The sequence below is a fragment of the Dermacentor albipictus genome, chromosome 1 (genome assembly GCF_038994185.2).
Source record: "Dermacentor albipictus isolate Rhodes 1998 colony chromosome 1, USDA_Dalb.pri_finalv2, whole genome shotgun sequence".
Lineage (NCBI taxonomy): Eukaryota > Metazoa > Arthropoda > Arachnida > Ixodida > Ixodidae > Dermacentor > Dermacentor albipictus.
Window position 1 is genome coordinate 324,056,920 of NC_091821.1, and position 22,926 is coordinate 324,079,845.

The 22,926-nt window shown below is 46.7% G+C and overlaps 1 protein-coding gene across 1 annotated transcript in view; it reads right to left on the bottom strand.

The window, feature by feature from the left end:
- Positions 1–470: 470 nt before the first annotated feature.
- LOC135919408 (arrestin domain-containing protein 3-like) overlaps positions 471–22,926 on the bottom strand; it is a 90,214-nt gene continuing 67,758 nt past the window's right edge. Inside the window, exons 2-8 of the mRNA XM_065453228.2 lie at positions 10,573–10,645; positions 9,677–9,824; positions 8,543–8,645; positions 6,747–7,003; positions 3,966–4,155; positions 3,235–3,380; positions 471–1,187 (exon numbers count right to left, since the gene is read on the bottom strand). Of these exons, the coding sequence (XP_065309300.1) occupies positions 1,134–1,187; positions 3,235–3,380; positions 3,966–4,155; positions 6,747–7,003; positions 8,543–8,645; positions 9,677–9,824; positions 10,573–10,645 (971 nt within the window). The 3' untranslated portion in view covers positions 471–1,133. The remainder of the gene's footprint in view (positions 1,188–3,234; positions 3,381–3,965; positions 4,156–6,746; positions 7,004–8,542; positions 8,646–9,676; positions 9,825–10,572; positions 10,646–22,926) is intronic.

A 22,926-nucleotide genomic window follows, 5' to 3' on the forward strand; every position in this document is an offset into this window, starting at 1 on the left:
GTGGTCAGTGGTTAATATTTTAAAGAAAGCATTACCAGCACCACTGCAGGGGCTACATTCTGTTACAGTTCTTTTCCTGGTCCATTCTTTTGCCTCCCAGCTTGCATTGTGCACAGTTTTTGCCAGCAATTGCAAATCAGTACAACAGAAAAAAAAAAAATATATACGAAATGTACCAGGACCACATTTCGTAATTTCCAGAAAGGTACATTTGCTGAAACTATTGTTTAAAATCGAAGTTAAAGCACCCATTGTCAATGCAGCTATTGATCACATACAATGAAAACAATGGCAGAAAGAAAAAACATCTGGTCCACTACACCACATACAAGCATGCTTCATAAGGTGAAGTTTACGCTGTACCAATGCGTTTTTGCTGAAGTTCTTTTTTTTTTTTACAACTATACACAAGCCAACAGGCTTTGGCAACAAGAGCAATATAGATAATCCATGCCAGGGGAACAGAAAAATCCATGCACCTCTTGTTTATTGGAAAAGGTGCAAGCTACATAGCACAACACTTGTAGCATTTCTGTCTCATGAGCAGCAGCCTTGCCCTGTGAAAGCATGCTCAGTGTTTGGCACACTGTGCAGTAACCCTGATCGTCAAGAGATTTTGGCATCTATTGTCTTCATAAGCTGCTCTACTTTTGTTGCAAGCACCCTGTTGGCACAGTCAAAGCACAGCAAACTGTCTACAAAGTTTTAGACATCATGCTATAAGTGACAGGCCCCGAACTAGAAACAGTTGTCATCCTGTGGGTCCATGTCTGAGGATGTGCTGTTGCACTTCAGGTCTGACTTGACAGGTTGGTGCTTGGCAACACTGGCAGTGCCGCAGAAGTGCGACACCTTGCTGGAGGCTGAGCACATCTTTGGCAATGTCCATCTCATATTCCATAGGTGTTACACGCACTCAAGACCCATGAGCTCACAGAGAAGTGGCAAAACGAGACGATGATGATCAATGTAGATGCGAAACAAGAACACATAGCTGTAACACAGATGATTTGAGGCACTATGCTCTCCACTGCTCTGTCCCTCATTGCTGCACCTTGGTCATTATAGCACGGCACTTCATAAAAGTGTCCTGCGCAGTCCACGCTGGAAACATATTTGCACTGGATAAATCTTCAATGGGAAGCACAGGCTGCTCCCCCTGTTTGGCGGGATGGGTGGGGGTCAACCTGCAAATGTGCCAAAGGAAGATAGCATCAGATTGACAACTTTGCAGTACACTTCATAGCCTAAGAGTCTACTACAATTAAAACACATAAGGGAGGGCAAGGAGGAAGGCTGGGAAGCACTTGATAACAAAGCATGCTGCAAATGCTTGTCAAGGTTTCCACTAAATGTTCCTGTACGTTTTGCATATTTATGTTATCAGCAAGGCAGAAAGAAGTTCTCATGTTGTCATGAAAAGTGGGCCCGAGTGATGCTGATGCTACTTGGCTATTGAAATGAAGATGACTCAAGCATGCAAACTGTTTCTTAACAAGAGACACATATACTGTGTCACTTGTTGGAAATGTGCAAATGAAGCTTTTCATGGTGTGTTAAAGCTTATGCCCCCTGTTGCAAGAAACGCAGTTGCTCCTGCAAAATCTGAGTTGCACTTTCATTCTTTCAAGTGTTTGCACTTGAAGTATGGCTAGTGGAATGCATGGATGCTGCTTTTAGATTGTTTGCAGTGGTAATAATGAAATGGTATACAAGAAATTGGAAATGTCATCATTGAAAATGCATGTCCTGCGCAATGCCTGGAACATTATTGCGCCAGCTATTTCATGTTGTAGTGTGTAGGTAGACGCATGTTAGTTGTTAGTATAGATTTAACCTCACACCTACAGCGCTCAAGATTCAGTTGCTTATATTCTGCTCTAGGAAACATCACAGATCCAAAAAACTGTTTCAGGTGAATTTTGTTTTTCTGTATACAAAATGTGATCCCGAGTGAAAAGCTCCTGCCTTACTACGAGAAATATTTTACCGTCATATTCCTGGCAATATTTTCAAATCATATTTGCAATACTCTGGATACAAATGAAATGAAATAGACTGTGTTCTCATAGCCATCTCCAAAAGTAGTTTTTCTTGGAGATAAACATCCTTGTAGTCACATTTAGGAATCAAGTGGCACAAGAAAGGCATGCATCTGTCCATGCACATGGAACTGACACTTTTTAGCATGTGCATGCAAGAAAGGCTCTGCGAGGTGCCTTACTGAAAAGAGCTGTAAGAAGCAAGCAACAAAAACAAGAAGCATGGTGTAGTACCTTTCCTTTTTTTTTTCAAGTAGTGTACTGTCGTGCACGAAGTGGACACACAATACGCAACACAGTGGATAACTAGTTTCCTTGCCTCACCTATATGGTATGGGGTATAGGGTCACAGAGTGAGGTAATAGCAATATTAAGAGCAAGCACCACAACCCCAAACTCTTAAAGAAAGAAAAGCATGCATGAAGTGCCTTCTGTGAGACATTAGCAGTGCGCTTTTTACTAACACCACACAAAGCTCATATGTAATTGTCATGTCCTGGGTTCAAAGCAGTTAAAGCAAAAAATGACAACTGAAAGTTCAGCCATATTAATAAACATCAGCTGGAAGCACAATGAAAGAAGGAGGTTGTAAATTATGGTTGTTACCTGTAAGCAAAGTTTGCATTTCACTAGAAAGGTATGAAAGGTGCCCAGAGAGGCTTCTGAGCAGGCTGGTTGGCATGCCATAAGAGAATTATGATGAAGCACAAAGCAAGATAGGTTAGGGAATGTGCAGAAGGCACAAAAGATAATCTGTGTCTGTCCTGGTCACCCTTGTTTTGCTTTTGCACTTAACCTCTGCTCAATACATCAAAAATTTGTTGTCAATCTTTGCCTTTTTCAACCTTGGCTTCCGTGAAGACTACTACATCCTATCATGTTTTTCAATTTAGCAGCTCACGCTAAATCTGAGGTGTATGTCATGAAAGAGAAATGTTACCAGTGGTATCTCACCATATAGTTTGTTTGGCTGTATGGTAAAGGTTTTGGAAACGAGCAAGTATTAGGTGCAGAAGCCATTACTTAATTGTAAACACTATAAATTCCATTACTATGTAGCCACCTGCTCGCTGTAGTAACAGGTATGCAGCATTATAAAATATATGAGGCAACAGTAACATTTCAATCAAAGGAGACTAGTCATCATCGTTTCACAGGATGGCATGTTGCATTCCTTCAAATATAGTCATACCTCAGAATATGCTGGAGGTGGGTGGTACAGGTAGTCATGTACATAAGCATACATTGGCGTAAACCGTGTGTCTCCAAGTATCTCTCCATCTTCGTCGTCACCAATGTCCACTGAGCCTTCTATGCACTCGGCATAGGTAGGCGGAGCTGCAACAAATGGAAAGAGCTTGTTCATAATGCCCATTCTTGTTTGACGAACAGAAAGGGCTCAAGCACTGGCAGATATAAAAAAAAAAATGCCTTGCACGGTGCTTCAGCAAGGAGCAACACGTTATAGAACAACAATATAAGCACTTCCTCTGTAAAAGAATAAAAAAGGAAAGGGAAAAAGCTTTGTAAACAAGAACATAGTGACTTTGGACAAATAATTTGCATGTAGCGCTTTTGATAGCCACAGCAGAATTATTTATATACATAGCAATGAGGCCAAGGAACATCTTAATATTACACAAGCTGTCTAATTACTGAAGTGCTTTAATTGACTTGGATATATCTCGTTAAGCATGATGCTTGTTGAAGTTGCTAAATGGCTTCGTGTCATGCTATTGGAGAAAGGTAAAAGTGCACCCCCTACATGTCCAGAAATGAATAAATGCTTCGCTGTTTCTGATCTCAGCTGTGTGCCATAGCACATTGTAGTGACAGTAAGTTGTAATTACAAAAATGTGAGCACTCTCTGCAGCAATATGGCCATATTCATGGCGCTTTCTGGAGGCAGCACATATTTCTCACGTTCAACAGGCAGTGCGTCATCCGTGTCTGCTTCTGAGTATGGAGGAGCAGCTGGATAGAAATGGATCTGTGGCTGGCTGGGGAGCCCCAGTGCACGATAGTGTGGAGGTCGGGACCTAAGGGGCACCGTTCCAATGACAATGGGAAGGTCCACAAACAAATTGTATGCTCCTGGAATCTGTAAGGTGATCTGGAAAAGAAGAGCACTTTGCTGTTATGAGTGCGCACGTGTCTTGCATTCTTTCGTGGACAACACATGTGACAATTTGTGACAGCCAATATTTACGTTAAGGGTACATGCAACCTAAGAGAGAGAGAGAGAGTATACTTTATGGAAAAGAGCACATGAGCATAGGTAGCTCTGCAGTGGGTGATCCCCTCAGTCCTGGAATCTAGCGGCCTTGGCTGCCCTTCTCGCTGGGTTGACCAGGTTGAGCTGGTCCATTTAGTCCGAGCTGGACAGCGCTGCCTCCCATTGCCGTGTGGTGGGGTGTGTTATGAATGTGAGTTGTGGTGTGTTTGCGCAAGCCCATACTATGTGGTAGAGCACTGTGCATTGAACGCAGTGTGGGCATTTATAGGAATACAGAGCAGGGTGCATGGCATGGTAGAGACCCAAGTGAGGATACGTGTTTGTTTGGAGTTTTTGCCATATTGCAATCAGAGCATTATAAGGTGGCGGTAGCATTCTTCCTGAAAGGCGATAGTGTTGTAGGATGTGCGTGTAGGTTAATAGTATGGGCTCGGAGTGGAACTGCTCGGCGTGACCCTCTCGTGGCTCCCGGTGTGCATGCGCGCGGGCGTAGGCGTGTGCCTGCTGATTGCCACGTAAGAACTCATGCCCCGGAGTCCACACGACTTGTATGTATGGCAGGAGCTGGTGCACACCAATCAGAATGCGATGTACGGCCCTGGAAATCTTTGCCCTGGAGAAATTTCTGCATGCCGTCGGAGAGTCCGTCAGAACTATGACACACTCCCAGTGTGGTCTCGCCATGATGGCTAATGCTATGGCTAGTTTCTCTGCCTCCGCAGCACTCGCTCTGGAAACCGACGACGCATTTATTTTGGTCCCATGACTGTCGACTACGCTGGTGATAAATGCAGTGCTTCTTGATGTGCTAGCCACATCTACACATAAGACATTGGGATGGTTCTCATACTTCCTCGCTAGCGCCTGTGCTCAGACGCGACGCTGTACTATGTGGAAGGTCGGGTGCATGTTTCTAGGAATTGGTGAGAAGTGCATAGTGCTATACCTTGAAAAGATGTGGGCAGAAGGATTGACCCTAGCAACCTGTATGCTGCTGTAAGTTCTATGTTATCACCTTTTCTGTGATTCTATAACAATAATGACACAGTACACTGAGACCTACTAAGTCTAGAAACCTGATAAAGATGTCACTTGTGAAATATAGTAAATGAAGTAAAGGTTGCATCACAGCATGCATAAAACTCAAGATGCATGACACTAACATAAAAAAACTAACTAGGAATTTCGGCAATTATTATACTGCACATCTTGCACTGAAAGAAGACACAAAGGAATGAGTACATTTGTGAACAGAATTGCGCTTTAAAGGTACTCTAGGGAAATAAATATTTGAAACCATTAGAGGCATCTGTAAGTGAAGGCCTGTCTTATGCTGCTCAATACACTTAAGTATACCTTGCGCGTGCACTGACTAAGCCATTCAGTTTGCGTTTCTTCCAATTGTTACCCTTCCTCACAGTTGTACTCTTTTTCTTATATCGAAGAAAAGTGAAAACATGAACTGCGCTGCAAAAAAGTAGCCTAGCACATATCAGCTTCTTGTCTCATGGCATGTTGGTGCGCAAGTCATTACTTTCATTTGAGCATGTCTTCCTGGGGACCTGTGTCTGTAGCAAAGAAATCACAGATGTGTTCTTTTGAATAACGTTCAAGGCATGAGAAACTCTGAACAAATCTCGGAAAGAAAAATATTGGCAATATCGTTAATTATTTGGATAATGTGCGATGTTACAAGGCACCCCTTGTTCCAGACACACACACACACAAAAATAAAAAAAAAAACAGATGTGAGAGGGCTGCCCCAGCATCTGAAATACCAGGATTCTTTTGGGCTTTTTTTTTTTTTCTGCACCACATTTGTAAAAATTTTTAAAGGCACAATTCCAACCCTTGAGCTACATTACACAATAAGGTGGCCATTACTTCTATGAGAAATCAAAATGCTTTATTGAATTATTAACACAAGAACACTAACTTGTTCGTGATTTACATTACGGCACATATTTCAATCTACAAATTATACCTGGCAAGTTCGCAATAGGTATCTACTTGGAACGAATTCTCAGGACTGCACCAGTTTCGAGATATTAATTTTCAATGTGTGTGGTGAAATGCATTGGCGTTCCGGCAACTTTCGTGCTTTAATGCATAAAACAACATTTTTATTTAAAAAGTAAGTGGCAAGTTTGACGTAATCACAAGTTTGACGGCGCATATCTTGGAACCAGTGCCATCCTTAGAATAAGTTAGTCTATATGCCTAGCTCACTGGCTACGATTAGTAGATTTAAATATGTGACCAAAAGAAATTAATCAAGAAGTTAAGTAGCGTAATTATGTTCATCATTCAATCAATAATTTAAATTTCTCATAGAAGCAATGGCCACCTCATCGAGCAATTTAGCTCAAGGGTTTGAAATGTACCATAGACCACAGGCAAAACTTGATAATTTGGCGCAACTAAGACATTCTTTGATGAGAGGACAAAAGTGGGCTCTGTTTGCTTACCCGTACAGTGTACTCCACGTGAATCAGGCAGCAGTTGGTGATGGAGGGCGACACTGCAGGAATCTTGAGCAGCTGGGCGTCCCAGTTGGCTGAGCGACCAGGTTGCAGGGCCACGCCAGTGACTGTGGTGAACTTACAGTGCCGTGAGCGTGACTTTCCGCCAGCCAGGAAAGTCTGTGTCTGATGCAGCGTTGCATGTGGAACCACCGTGCGCCCAGACAGGTTCTCAAAGTCAGCCGTGATGGCGATGGACTCACCTGCACGTTATGCGTCGAGTGAGTGCACGTGCTTTTCTAAAATAAAATACAGTAAACCTCCGCTAACGCGAACCTGTAAAAACCGGGGGGGAAAAAAAACTTTTGAGATAAGTGGAGTTCCTAGATAAACGAAATCACGAAAACAGAAGACCTCTGGCTACGCTTATACCACACGGAGCATTTCCAAAATACCGCTAGTTGAATTTTCGGTCACGTTCGCGTGCATCGGCGACATCGACGTCTACGTGTAACGGCGCTACTGGCGCTGTGCCACGGCAGCGTGTTTCGCACAGAGTCGATTAGACGGTTGATGCTAATGCGTTTGAAGCCGGTCACCCGACCACGACGATTTTCAGATGTCCAAAAGGCCGACGCTGCTACTTTCTGCATCGTAATGGATTCCGGACAGGCTAACTTCGAAAACCGAAACTATACAGACTAGCGCAATTGCCACGCCTTTAAGCGGGCGCCCACGAGTGACGCGGCTATTACGCCTCGTCGTCGCGCGACCATGAAGCGAGAATCCTTATCAAGGCGCCGTCTTTCTGGAACACTGTGGGCTCGCACACTGGCTTCTTTTGGGCCCAGCGCGTGGGCTGATTGCGCCTGCTCAAAAGTGCCATTAATCTTGCCAAAGCCACGAGTAATGCACGGTGATTGCATTGATGCATTACGAACAGCGTCCTAAATGAGACGGGGAAAATCGGTGGCGATTTAGCGTCAAATACGACGGAAATGCGTTAGCATTACATCGCACCACTTTGAGGTCCTGGATTCATGATTTAAACTGCGGCCAGTTGTTTTTTCATACATGTCCATTTTCATTATATCTATCGTTTCTTTAATATAATTAGTAAGTACGAGTAATTTGCCTTATGTTAATTGTCCTTGGTGGCTTTGTTGACTTCTTATATATATATATATATATATATATATATATATATATATATATATATATATATATATATATATATATATATATATATATATATCCGGAGTCCGGCACGAAAACGTCTCGAGATATCAGAGTTCGGGTTAACGAAGGTTTACTGCATTGAGTTGCCCTTTAACTGAACAAATTGCGATGAACCATCACTGAATAATATGAGAAGAAATTCAGTGTAATCATGTCACGACTTGCATTAGAAAGATGCGTTGTGAGACTCTTTGCTTCGCTTAGCTGCAACGCCCATGCAAGGCATTACAGCCCGTTCAATGGCATCAAAACGCTCATACAAGCGTGTCTACTGTGTGTGCGTGTGTGTGTGTGTGTGTACATACATACATACATACATACATACATACATACATACATACATACATACATACATACATACATACATACATACATACATACATACATACATACATACATACATACATACATACATACATACATACATACATACATACATACATACATACATACATACATACATACATACATACATACATACATACATACATACATACATACATACATACATACATACATAGTTTATATATAGCTCATAGAGTGAGCGTTCCCCCACTACTCACCAGGGCAGTACCCCTTGCGGTCTGTCCTAGCATACAGTGAGATGGGGCCTGAAGTGCAGCACCAGCAGCACAACGTCTTCTCCACACTGCTCTCCACTGCCGTCTAAAAAAAATAATTATAACATGAGACACAGAGCGCATATCAGGGTTTGAAGCCAAGCCAGTCTAAAATCATCCCGAGAGGAAAGTTCGGTAAAAGAGGGACAACTTATAACATTTATCAGCCAACAGTTACATCCATGTATTTGTACGCACAGACAACTGTGTCTATAGGTGTACTTGGAGGTCGCTGGGAGAGGCCATAAAAGTAGGCTCATAATGATGCCTTTCTTCGTTGCCTTTCTTCATTTTTTCACGGTCCCATGTACTAATATATTTATGAACAATGCCAGAGAAGTAGTATTTTCTGGCCACATTGTTCTGACGGTGTCCATGCTTGTTTTGGATCCACCATGAAATAAATTCAGATATTTGTCAAGGCGCTCACTCCATGAAAAGTTATAGCCCGCAAAAGTTTTATTTTCAGCTCATAAATAGCTCACAATGAAACCACATTGTGCAGATAATGCATGAACCGATGGTTCTTACTTTGGAATTAGACACCCTCCAGGTTAAAACGTTCTGTTTTGCATATTCCATGATCACCGAAAAAGAAGTGACAACAGTTTAGTCTATTCTAAGCGATTAAATTGTTATTAGTACAGCAAGTACATACGAATCGATTCTTCTAATTTTATTACTCGGCGACCGTGCAGCAACTTCGTTCTGTAGATTTCATCTTGGTATGGCTGCCTGTCTACAAGCGATGGCACATGCAGGCATCATATCACGTGGTCCTACTCTAGGCTACACAAATGGCGCGCTTTCCTTTCTATAATGATATAAATAGACGCGATGCTCGCCCAATGTCGATATTAATATTAACACATGTCACATATATTGACATATTACTGTATTCATGCACAACCGTTGATGCCACTTCAAGGTGCTTGATGCGAACGAAATGATGCAAGCACGGCCGACAGAAGGTTAAGCTGCAATGTGCCAGTATACAAACAAGAATAGCTTCCCTCAATATGACTATCATAACAGCCTGGAGGAAAGAAAATGGTCTGTCATGTCGTTTCGGCGTACCAGGTATTCGTTGCGATTGATGTCGATGGGACTGATGACTGTGAAGGCTTTCTTGGTCTTGTGGTTGAAGGACCACGGCTTCTCCACCTCGGCCTTGAGCCAGTAGCGCACGCTGCCGTACTTGCCTTCGAAAGAGGTGGTCACGCCGCTGCGCAAATGGAAGAAACATGCTTGGCGTTGCAGTCAGCCGAAGGTCGATCACATTTTCTCCCACGGCGTTAAGAAGAGGGCGCTCATCGTATCCCAAAAGATGTTTCACTTAACACTTATCATCGATGCATTCGTATACAGCGTTAACTGGAGTTAAATTAATTTCGCTACGAAGCTTGTGGACGTGTTTCTGAAAACTAGGTACTAAGCGCGGGATTTCTGCTTAATGAATGTGACTTTATCACGACAGAAAGCTGAGCTAGTTGGTAAGGATTCATTATGCAAAATAGAATTGAGGCGTGCAGACAGGACACAAGAGCAGAGAAGTAGACAACACGAACGCCATGGCGTACGTGTTGTCTACTTCTCTACTCTTGTGTCCTGTCTGCACGCCTCACTTCTATTTTGCATAATGATGGACTTTATCACTCCTGGGCTTCAATTTCGAAGTTGTGACATGTACTCTAAGGTAAACAAGACTAATTCGCGAAAATTTATTAATTAGCTACCATCACACTGCGATTTGCCGTGCAGTAAGGTCCACACCTCCAAGCGATCCGGCTGACGCAGGAAAACTGTACTATCACAGACGACTTTTAGTGCCTTTTCCCATTTATGTCTTTTCCCACTGGTATATTAATTAAAATGTCTAAATGGTCTCGTGCTCGAATTATGTGCTCCAGTTTGTGTTCACTTGGTGCTGGTGGAGCTGTTCGTCGCACTGAGAATCCCTTGGTGCTACTCACGTTGACGGCAGAAGGAAAGTGAAGTTGAATTCGTGGTGGCCCTCGGTAAGTACGTCCCTGCCGTCTCCCGACTCTGCCAGAGAATAAAAACACACATATTCCATTACCACACTCAACAACACAGAAAGAAAATAATAATAATAAAAAAGCAGGCTGTTCAAAAAAAAAAAAGAAACAGGCAAAGTCTGCGCCGTTCTCTGTCTCTTCCCTGAGTCCTGTTCTTTTGCGCTGTTCCTGCTTGACACAAAATCAAACCAGAGCAAAAATACGAAAGGAACAAGTCTGCACCTATAGAACCAGCTTATGAGTAACTGTGCGCACATTTATAGCCTCGATAAAAATTCACTCGTACAATACCAATAAATGCAACAAGCATGCACAACAAGTTGTTAGGTCATTGAAGTCTGTTGCTGACTGATTACAACTGCAATATATTATTTTACATTGGGCCTAGTGATAACGCGGAGCAAATGGTTTCTTCCTGGGCAAGCTCTTGCTCTTCAAAGCTGTCTTCTCCTGTCAACAGAGTTGTAGTGCGGCAAAGGCAAGAAAAAACAGTAGGTAAGTTTTGAAAGGAAAACAGTGGCGTACCAGAAATCTTTTTTTGGGAAGACGGGGAGGTGCAACACCGGGGAGACGTCGCTCAAAATTGTCGCTAGCATGGGGTACGACTTGTAGGCGACGAGCGAACGCGACAGCCATCTCCGTCGCATCGCTCGTCGCTGTCGCGCGCAAGATCGCTTGCATGGGGTTTATACTTAATACGTACACTTTCAAGTTCTAGCAATGGATTGTGTAATCATCGTTTGTATAGTTGGCAAGTGCGGTCTACGCTTTGCGGTAAAGCCGTAAATTACTAAGTGCGAGAAATAAGAATAAACGTTCGTTCCTGGCTCTGATTCTAAGAGTGATGACTAGATGGCTGCCGTAGAATTAAACGGATCTGTGAATAAAACGCTGGCGTCTTTCCTTACAGCGCCGTGCCAGCGTGTCGCTCAATAATGCCGGGAAGAAACTGCAGTAGATCACCCAAGAGTCTGGTTTCTAATTGGCGGCTAGGACAGCGAAACCTCGGTTAAGTAGAGCTTCCGAAAAGTTGTGGGCTCGACTTCGTTTTGTGAACAGCGCAGCGCGACAGTAAGGCACAGCGCCATATCGGTAATCTGTGCCCACAGACTTTGTCGTTATATTTCGATCCCCACACTCACTTCGTATGATCATCAACCTGGTGGCGGCTGCTGAATTCCAATAAGGATCGGAATGAGAAGAGAGGAAATTCCGTCATAGTAAGCTTTCGTGGCGCCCTAAAGATCCCCGAGGAGTCGATATATTATGGCTCAGCAACCCTCATCATATGTCGCTCTTCATATGGCAAACGTACACACTAACTAATTAATTGATTTAACCTACACCTTCCAGTACCATAATCGCCCGCATTTCATCGTAAACAAGCATTACCTCGTTCTATGTCGACTTTAGCCGTGGCATTCATGCGATAACGGTTCCATACGAACTGCAATATCTACACACGTTCTGCATATACTTCCTTATTAATTATTCATTTCTGAAAGAGGAATGCGAAAAACGTGGAATTATTGGAACACTTACGTGCATATATATATATATATATATATATATATATATATATATATATATATATATATATATATATATATATAGGGCCGACGCCTTTTCTTGTGTTTCGCCACTATATTAATAATAAACAAGGGTACGAAATTATAATGAACTACAGTCCTCCTCGGTGTGAACCGCGGTCGGCCTTTCAAGTTGGCAGCGTGCGTTCGTTGATCATCCAACGCCTCCCGAACGTTCCAGCCGCAGCGCATCTCCGCGCGAGTCAACGCGAATCGTTGGGCGAGTGGTTTACGGTCATCGGGAACACCCACAACAACAGACTTCCGCTTGAACTCAAGAGAGGAGAAAGCCCGATCGAGATTGCGGGTGAGGGCGGCGTCGAGTCCAGAGAACACGCTTCCAATTGACCGCGCCAGTGTGATCACGCGGGCTCGAAAGTTAGCGCTGGGAAGCTAACCAAACAAAAAAGAAGCTGAGCAACGCCTACGGAGGGCGAGTAACAGCTACGGGATAAGGGCGCGTTGCGGGCTCGGGGAGATAATGGGAGGCCGAAGTGCATGCACGCAGGGGCTCGCCGGGTCCTCCAAACTAATCGAGGGGACCGCGGCACCTGGGACCCGCTCATTAACGAACGCCCCCGAACGAAAAATCTCGGAGGCCCGGCCGGCTCGAAGTTTGCGTGCCCGGCGATCGAAAGGCACCGACCGCGCGGACGCTCTCGATTGCCTCGGCTCGATCGAAAATCGGCCGCGCGCGGCAGCGGCTTGAATGCGATTGCTCCTCGCTGCAAGGGAGCTCTGGCAGCGTTTTCTTCTCGCTTGTGTGTGCACTTCCGCCCTTTCTTTTACTTGAAGTTCGCGGATAGCGGAATAGTACAGTGTTCGCCCAGATGGGTCGATCGATCTCGTTCGTTCGGGGCCTGCGCTCTCTCGTCATTACAGCGCGCGCGGTGGGCGCGCCCAGCTTCCACGTGCCTATACTTTCTAGCGTGCTTGCCCACTCCTCGCCTCCCCTCCGCCCACCAGCTCCCGCCTCCCCCTTTTTTTTTTCTTCTTCCCTCGCCAGCACAATGCCGTTGTTCCCCCACCCGACCTTTATGCGAGCAGCTTTCGCCTTGCACGTTCTTATACACGGGCGCCCACCTTTCCACTCGAGCGGCCGCTTATCGTCGTTGCTGCAGGTTTCTTTTCCTTTTGTCGCAGTCCTTCCGGTCATGTATCCGATCGAACGATCGCTCGAGTCCGCGCGCACGAACGTGCTCTTCTTCCGAGTCTCGAGCATCCCTTAAAGAGATCCGCGCTTCGTCGCAAAGCGCGTCCCTTTCGCCCAGCTCTTTCATCTTCTTCTTTCTTTATTTATTTCCTTCCGAAAGAAAAGAAGTGCGTAAAAGCAGTCCCTCCTTAAATGGAACCGAGACCAAAAGAAGAGAGCTTTGGCAGAGAAAGCGAGAAGCTGCAATGAGGGGAAAGAAAATATGGCTCCGCTGCGACGAGGGCAGGGCATGCGACTGCTCTGCGTTCGTTCTTTTTTCTTTATTGCGAGGTTAAACGTTGAGTGCTTCAGGCCAGTACAAGAACGCATATATATATATATATATATATATATATATATATATATATATATATATATATATATATATCGCGTCGGGAAACAGAGCGCTGCAAAGCGCGCGAGCCGAGTGTTCGTCCCCGCCCGCTCGGCAAGACGTCTGGATCTGTCCTTGGGAAGCCCACAACGAAACGACAAAAGCGATGCGAAGGAGAGAGAAACAAATGAAAAAGGACAAGGAATTAAAAACCTGGCGTCTGCGGTAAACAGCACTTCCTTCCGTCATGTTGTGCGCTAAGATTTTTCTTTGTCTTTCGGTGTATGTGCATATATAGTGCGATTACGGCAATTTCCTCGTTTCCGGGTTCGGCTGTCAGTCTCATTTCTCCATCATCTCGTACACATGCCCTTTGCCGCCCTTTTTCGCGAGAGTTGTATTAAATTTCTCGAGAAATGAAAGTGTAGGGGTGCTGAAGCTCGTGGGTTGCTCGAAGGCGTTTCATGTTTGACGGTACTGTTCGCGATACACTGACGCAAGCGTCAACCGAATGAAATATGGACTGATTTCTTCAGCAGAATTTCTTTAAACCGCGTGCGTTTTCTCAGAAGTGCATATACTAAATGTCTAAGGTGGCTGGTATGATGTACGCATCGATGTGCTTTTCGCAGATAACAAGTTGTAAGTGAGCACCAGCTCGTCACGGTCTGCTTCTTTGTCGTTTATTGCGATAGCATTTATATGGACACTGCAGGCGCATTTCTGTTGTCGGCGTCGGCGTCGCCGTGAGGTTCCGTATGAGTGAGAGCGTGTGAGGGTGAGCAGGCGAACGCGGTTCAATCCCGCGTGCGTGAGCGAGGAACGTGGCCCGGATCCGTGCCCTCTCCTGAGGCGCGCGAGGAAGGGGGTGATGCGAGTAAGGAGGGGCGTTTTCCTCCGGCGGCTGCTACGGTGCCTCGATGTCCTCCTCGCCTGCCCCTCGAGTGGAGGCAACTGCGGCGTCTACAACGGCGTTGGCCACGCGAATCACGAACGCCGTAGTATAGATGCCTCTGGCGGACGCTGTAGGGACGCGTTGCCGACGCTCGTGTGTCTTGAAAGCGATCTGCAATGTGGCTAAAGTGCGCGCCCGCAAGGGCCTCATCTTCAAAACGATCTGCGATGTTTACAGAGTGTGCGTAGTGCCGGTAGCTTCGTATGCGCTGTGATTTCGACGTTTCGTTCGCGCTGAAGCGAGACATGCGTGAAGGTCAATTCGCTTGCTGCTGCCGCGATTCCTCTCTCCAGAATTTTCACAGCGAGTTTTCGCGCTCATCGAGCGAGATGTGTTCATGTTTACCAGTGCACGCGTGCCACCGTGCTCGTTAATTTAGCTAAAACACGTTGACGGGCCAGTTTGAATCCATGATAGAATGTGTAAGCGCGACTGAACAAGGACGTAGAAAGAAGCAGACACACAAAGACGGCGCTGTCTCCGTGTGTCTGTTTCTTTCTACGTCTTCGTTGAGTCAGGCTTACACATTCTACCACAGTTAATTTAGTTAGTAAGGGAATGTTTACAAGTTTATACGGCCGATAAATCTACTATCCTTACTTCGTAAAGCTATCTACTGATGTGTTATCGCAATCGGTGCTTCGCCTTTTGGGGCGAACTGCGAATTTTTTTGTCTAACGTCTCGCTCCTTACTTCTCCTCGTTACGTTCCCGTTGGAAATTGACATCAAAATCTGCTGCGGCAGCTCACTATGGATTATATTTTCGACATACTTCTACACGGTTGCTACACGGTCATTTGTGATCGCGACCCTGCAGGTTCCAGATCTGGGCGATCGCGATCCGAGAATCGCGATCAGGCCCCTAGATCACAATCGCAGGCTGACGTCTGCGCCCTCTAGTGCAGTATTCTGAAAACAACTGAAGGCAGCTCAATAAAGAACGTTAATTTTTTTACCCACAATAATGAGCTGTGAAATTGAACTATTGGCCAAATTTACCACATTTTGCAAATTTGAATTTGTAGCCTATGCATTATGCAGTTCTGAGAGTTGCTGACGATCAGCAGACGATAATAACTCGATCCGAATCGTTGGACGTGTATTATAGTAGCGAACGCTGTTGATCGCGATCAAGAAATTTGATCCGGACTGGCGCTGATCGCGATGAGCAGTGTACGTGTGATACCGGTATTAGTGAAAGAGCGTATACCTGACAACCTTGGTCGAATCCTCCCTGATAAATATTCAGTGAACAGCGGAAATCGGTACAATTAAAATGGCAACTGTCAACCCGCATTATGCGCCATTGGTGTGGCTGAAGCTATAGCTGGCTTCAGCCAATCAGGAACGCGATCGTGCAAATGAACGTGAGCCGTATTCCTGGTGTCCCTGTAGTGTGCGACCCTCCGCGACATAGATTTCAGAACGTCACACAATCTTCAAGCACAGTCTCGGGAACTGGAACATAAGCCCCGCAAGTTCCACAACAATGTCATACTATTGTAATCCTGCAGAGGTGATGTTGCAATATGGCGAAGCTGTGCGGGCTCTAAAAAAGAAAGAGAGAAAAACTGAAAAAAAAAAGACGATACATTGTATGTGCACCTTCTTTTTAGATGTTCATGGAAGTCAAAAATGGATCCGCCAATGAACAGATATGACTGAGCCAGTAGAAACAGAATTCTTTCAATTTTATCGAAGAAAGAGGTTGATATGACGGCTCATCCAAACATCTACAAAAGAATACAGAAGTCGCTATGCAGACGGCGGTCATCAATGCAGTTCGCCGTTAGCAATCGAGTATCTCCTTCTAATTCGCTATATCGTGAGCTCACCATCACGCGGTGACTTTTGTCAGATGTAGTTGCCGGGCCGTTCCCGACGGAAATGACGCACAGCTGGTACTTGGCCTGCCGTCTATATTTGTACGAAACAGATGACAACGGGGGCGCGCCGAGGCCGGCGGAGGAGGTTCGTGGCGAAGGGAGCAATGCTTACAATCGGCGCGACGTAGGGCACGTCGTCACGTCGTCGATCAACCGGGACGTCGGCCGGTGAATGGAACTTCGCCCAGGAAAGAAGGTGCGCGAGGGAGAAGAGATGGTAGTAGCGGGTAGCTCGGTTAGAACTGCGGCTGAGTGGCAGAGGGGAGACATTGCTGCGTAGAGGTAACCCCCTCAGCCTCCTCACATTCCTCCCCAACCCACACTGGTGGTTTCACGGGGACTGGAGCCGCGTCCTGCCCTTCTTTTTCGGGCGCATGCGCAGCTGCGCACCGCGGTGCTATATTGGAAGCCCGCGGCGGGGACTCGACCGTCGAACGATCGGGAACACCCAGCATCTGTGTTGAAGAAACCGCGTGCAGCGCGACGGTCGACGGCGTTGCGATAAATACCCCTTCCAATGGTGGCGGTGGACAAAGCACGCCTGTCGTCAACGGCGCGCAGACGTCGCCACGCTTGTCGCCGTCTGCTCCTCTCGCGTGCCTCGCCCATCCCGACAATTTGCTCTCCCCTCCCCCAGCCGCACGCGGCTTCGTGACGTCACTTTCCAAACAACCGTGGGGGTCCGCGCGGTCCACGACTTGGCAAGAGCGCGACGCGTTCCATTCCCTTCGCCGATGTACGAGACAGCGGTGTGTACGTACATTCTGGTGCCTCCAAGGAGAGCGAAGACGAAACGGCTGCGAGCTTGAACGCTCCCGTATATGTGTACCCCGCCTGGTTAACCATAGTCGCCAATTTTGTACATTTACTTTTTTTTTAATCATTTGACATTTCAGTTCTCGAGCTGTAAGTCTAGCCCCTTAAATACATCAAACGACAATCAATTTCAATCAATAACAGTCAATTTGCTTCCGGCAAACTTGTGAAGGACAGGCCAGCGCAAAGCGTCCAAAGGGAGCTCCAGGGGTATGTACCAGGGGGGGAGAGAGAGAGAGAAAGAAGTTTAATGACACGAAATGCCGAGAGGTCGGCCTGAGGTATATTCTTCTAGCCAGCTACTCGGCATTGGGGGAAGGGGAAGAGGGTACCAGGGATTCCGTATACAAGATCGCCATTCGGTCGCACGCTGGGCGACGATGAAACGTTCCTCCCGGCGTTTGATCGTGACTCGTAAGTCCAGCGTGTAACTTTTACAGCGGATTATGGCTCAGGACAGAGGCCACGGATAACAATATAAGTTCGACAGAGATCTCTGACGCACCTACATACCGACGCCCATGCCTGGCATGAGCAAGTCATAAACTTCCGAGAGGACTTTCGCCTGCGGCAGGCTTGGCTCGTTTACCCTACGTAGGCTCTGTCGTAAACATCCGGGTACGTGCACGTGAAGCTGTTTCAGCATCTCCATTGCTGATATCGTACAGTAGGTTTATAAAAGGCGCGTCGGGCGGCGCTGAGCGCCCTGCTTTTGCGGTTGACACGCCTGTCTCTCTGTGAAACAATCATCGACGGAACTGATCAAAACAACAGCTACAAAACGTTTCGCAAATGCCCTTCCACTGGAACCAGCTACTTTCGAGGCGAAGATTTCTTTCCGTAAGCCTCCAGCGCGTTGCTTCCTTCGGTGGGTTTCTTGTCGAGCAAAGTGGGCCAATTCGGGCCAATCACCGGAATGGTGTAACCAAACTCAGCCAATCCCAGAGATAGTGCAATCAAAACTGGGCCTATTCGGCCCGAAAGTGCCATAGTAAAATGGACTGAACCCGTGGAGATGGTGTAATCAAAGCTGCCCAACCCGGAGATTGAGTGAAGGTGGTGACTTGGTGGGTTGATCCTTACATTAATGCACATGTGTCCTTGCAGGGTTTTAAAGGTATAGTTTGTAGCGCCAGTCCATCCTGCAGAGTGTGCAGTCCTTATCATCTCGGTCATGCTATCGCGTTACGGTCGCTTAGCTTAGCTGTGTGTGGCATGTGGACCTGGCTTACCTGCATTTTCTTCCGCGTTTGGTATCTCAGCGAGTAAACGTAGTGGGGGCTTTTTCGCACAGCTGAGGTGTCGAGAGGAAAAGCGCGAAGATCATTTACAGGACTAAGAACATTAGCAAATGACAATATGACATCTGGCCGGATAGACTCAGCGAGAGATCTCCGCGGGTGCGTGATGGGGATGATTGATTACCACGCGTTTGTCAGAGGTGTTGAAACATTAAACAAGTATCGCTACGTTCAATACTTGTCGGTACATTAATACACGTCCGCTAACAATGCTTCTTTCACCACATCCAGAACGGCGCATCATTCTGCAAGTAATCGCTGCACAGACGTCACATACCATGATCTTGTGAGGATGAACTCGTGTTTGCATTGAAGCTGAATGTGTAAACGATCACGTGAGTTGGAAATCAAATATAATCGCACGCACAATGCGGCTCCTTGCACGGCATTTAACTGAAGCGATTCAAGAAAGCTATAGCGCAGATACCAAGAAGTGCGAAGGATCTGCAGTAATTTCTTTTTCTCCGCGTTATCTTGAGCAAGCTAATCGACAGGACTGTCCGCAGAACAAAACGCATTCTTTGCCTCAGCTTGGACGTCGGGTACGGCTGAAGCGACACCCATAAAGGACACTTTGCATGCGCCGAATTACAATGAAAGTGCTGCTCCGCAGTCTCTTTTGAGCCAGACATTTCGCCATGGGCTTATGAAACAAAGAAGTTTCGCGGAGTGACGTAACCGTCTGTTTCTCTTTTTTTTTCTTTTTTTTTCGCATTGGGAACATGATTGCCCCCGCGTCGGAGTCACTTGAAGTTGGGCATTGTTTGGTGCGTATATAGTTACGATCTATTACACTCTACAAACAGCGGCGCACCGCCACGCTTCAATTACTTTTACAGCTTCCAGCCATCTAAAAACTAAAAAAGAGACAGCACCACGCTCTCACTGTCTCACAGCTTGCTTGCTCCGCAAATAATGTCGCTTTCTTCTCACTTGTGCACAACATCGAGCATTGCTTTTCGTGGCCTCCGAAAGACACGCAAGGACTAAGACGCTCTCGGAGTCTGTGTGGCGCACATCACTTACAGCGCAAACTTCCAACAGCGAATGTTGCACAGTAGTTCAGAGGCGCCAGTCTTTACCGAACACTGTTTTATTAACTGTAAAGATTTCATTTCATTCGGGGATGATCTCCACAGAGGTTCGCAGAAAGAGTTTTGATTTAAATATAATATGTGGTTGGCAGATGGGCAATGATGTATCACTTGACGTGTTTTTCACTCATAGGGCTGTATATATATACCGGGTGGTTTTTCTGTTTTAGACCGCACAAAATTCTTAAATGGCCTGTGGCAGAAAGCATAATTCCAGTCATTGAACTGAATTACTCAAAGAGGCGGACATTACTTCGCACGAGAAATCGAAACGCATAATCGACTAATTAAAAAATCCCCAGTAAACTTTCTCATTGATTACCTTACGGCACATATCGCAATTCCCGAATTATATCCGGTGAGTTCGCAGGCGTACCTACTTGGAACGAATTTACAGGATGACACCAATTTCTAGATATTAATTCCCAGTGTGCGACGAAAGACGTGGGCGTTCCATCTACTCTTGTGCTTCAATGTATAAAACGGCGGTTTGCTAAGGAAAATGTAAGTGGAAGGATAGTGCGTTTTTACCACACAGCGCGCATCTAGAAACCCGTGCGATCCTTAGTAGTCGTTCTATGTAAATATGCTTCGGGAACTCATCGGCTACAATCCCGTAAGTTGCAATATGTGCCGTACATAATTATTTAAGGAGATAATTAGTACATCTTTGTTAATTAATCGATTATGTAATTCGATGTCCGCCGGTTTTAGTGATCCAGCTCAAGGACTACAATTATGTGATATCTGTCACAGGCGATTAAAAAAATGTATAATCTCAAAAAGAAAAGGAAAAAAGAAGAAACATCCCGCAGATTATGAAAATATCGTATGGAATACTGAAATGCACAAAACAATAGAGTCTTAGTCAGTCAGAAATTTCAGTCTGGTGATTAGGACGACACAAGAAAGATGCAGAGAGAAAGCAGCGCTATGCTGCGAAAATGATGTGGCTGACCATGCAGGAGCTCGAAGGCGGCACGGAGATAAGCAAAAGTCTATCTATTTAAAAGTCTATCTAGTTAGAGTATACTCTAACTGGAAAATGTGAACATGAAGCTCACACAAGAGACAGGACGTGAAGGAACCAACGTTTAAACTTGGCGTCACGAACACCGCCAACTTTTTGATGGAACCGCAGTGCGGGATGTGCCCCTCCATTACCTCTTCCGGACACGTCGAAGCGCCTCGAACAATGTTCGGTTCTACGCAAGCCACAGCGAGCGGCGTTCCCTGGGGACTCGGCCAACCAGCTAAGCGGAGGATATAGTTGTCTCCGTCAGCATCTCCGCAAGTGTGTATAGAACGGACAGAGAAGTGTGGCGGGGCCGCCCGTCTGGATCCCGCCCACAGTGCGGCGAAATGAAAATGCCGCGATAACAGAAGCGCTTGGCCAGCATTTTCGCGACCTCCGTCGGGCGGACCGGGACGGAGGATGGAGCCTGCAGGCAGCTCGAAAGAGTGGTTCCCGGGAGACGATTGCTCTCGGAGCGTCGCGCTGCTGAGCTATGAGGAACTCAGAGAAACGGCCGCTTACCAAAAAAGGAAGACAGTGGTGAGGGTCTGGCCCTAGAAAGCCTCGCGAGCGTCTCGAGGGGAAAATTTTTCTGCGGAGTGCCGCAAAGTAGACGACCGCACCGCGCGCGCGGGCCTTTCCTCCAGGGATAGCGCGATCTGCCGGAGCGCCTCCCGACTCTGGTGACCGCGAGGGGCACGCCTGCGCTCTCTCCTCCTAAACGGCGTTTTCCAGGTTGGCGGCAGGGGGCACGCGATCCGGGACAAGGAACGGACAAACATGCGAATGGCGTCTACCTCTCTTCTCCGTCGCGCGGAGCACGAAGTATTTCGTGCTCCGCAATGAATCAACGTGAGCGGTTGTCTTTCTCCACTGCGCTAGAAACTAACGTTTCAGCTCGGCTGCGGCGGGCAACGCATGCGTGGGCTCTCCGCGTGTAGCACGAACTGTCGTCTCTCGAGGCCGTTGCGCCCCCTCCGCGCGCACTACGCGTACGCGCGCGAAGGCGCAGCAGGCGCCGCAACAACCGCAGCGTATACGCGTCCGTTATACCGCTGTCGGCGACGATATATAGAGGCCGTGTCGGAGGATTGTCTCCGGCTCTTTGTGCCGCCCGCCGATGACGACGCACCACGGTCAAGCGACGGAAAAGCGGAGAAAGGAATACCTCGCCGAGTTCGCCTCCCTTTCCTTCACCAGCGCTGCTCGTTACCGATCCATTTGTCTGCGGGAGCACGCTTGCAAACGCCTGGCGGCACGCAGAACGGGGACCTCGAGCCGGTCTGAAACGAAGGAAACACCTCGCGCAAGCAAATCTACGCACTTGTCCCGAAGGAGTCATTAACGTCCTATTCAACTCCTGCCACGACGTTGCGCCCGGCGCAAGCCGGCAATGCATTCAATCCGACCCCATCTGCATCTTCGCCCCGACTCGGCGACAGACTGGTTCCCGGTGGAAATCTAAAGGAAACTCTCGAGAGTGCGCATTGCATAATCGTAGCCCTGCGCACTGCAGCCTCTCGAGCTTCCTTCGACTATGCCGCTCTCGCCGAAACCGCGGCTCCCCTGTCGCCAAACGCACTACTCGTCGGCGTGCAGTGCTCGGCGTGCAGTGCTCGTCGTGCAGTGCGTTCGCGGCCGCCTCTTTCGCCCCCTTTTGTTCACGCGCTGTCTCTCGTGCGACTCGCCTCCCTATTCTCTGTACAGCACTGGGAAAGCTGCCGAGACGCTCCCTTTCGTGTTCAGTGAATCGGGAGAAGACTCCACAGATTCGACGAATAGTCAGGAAGGATTGAAACGCAGGGCGGCTGGCGTGAGGAAAGTGGCGAATGGGGCTTTCTCGATCCAATTAACTCCCATTGCAACATATATGTGTGTGAGAGAGAGAAAGACTGGACAGTACCAAGGTAATGTCGTTTGCCGTCGCTTGGAGACGCTCCAATAATTTGTTTCATTCAGCTTAATTAGATTATTAGTTTTAATTCATCAATCACCTTATCAAGTATTATAACTAAATGACAAGTCAGTAGTGGTCAGCAGTAGTGCTGACAACTACTGCAACTACTTAGTCAGTAGTGCTGACTAAAGTTAACAAACAAATATTT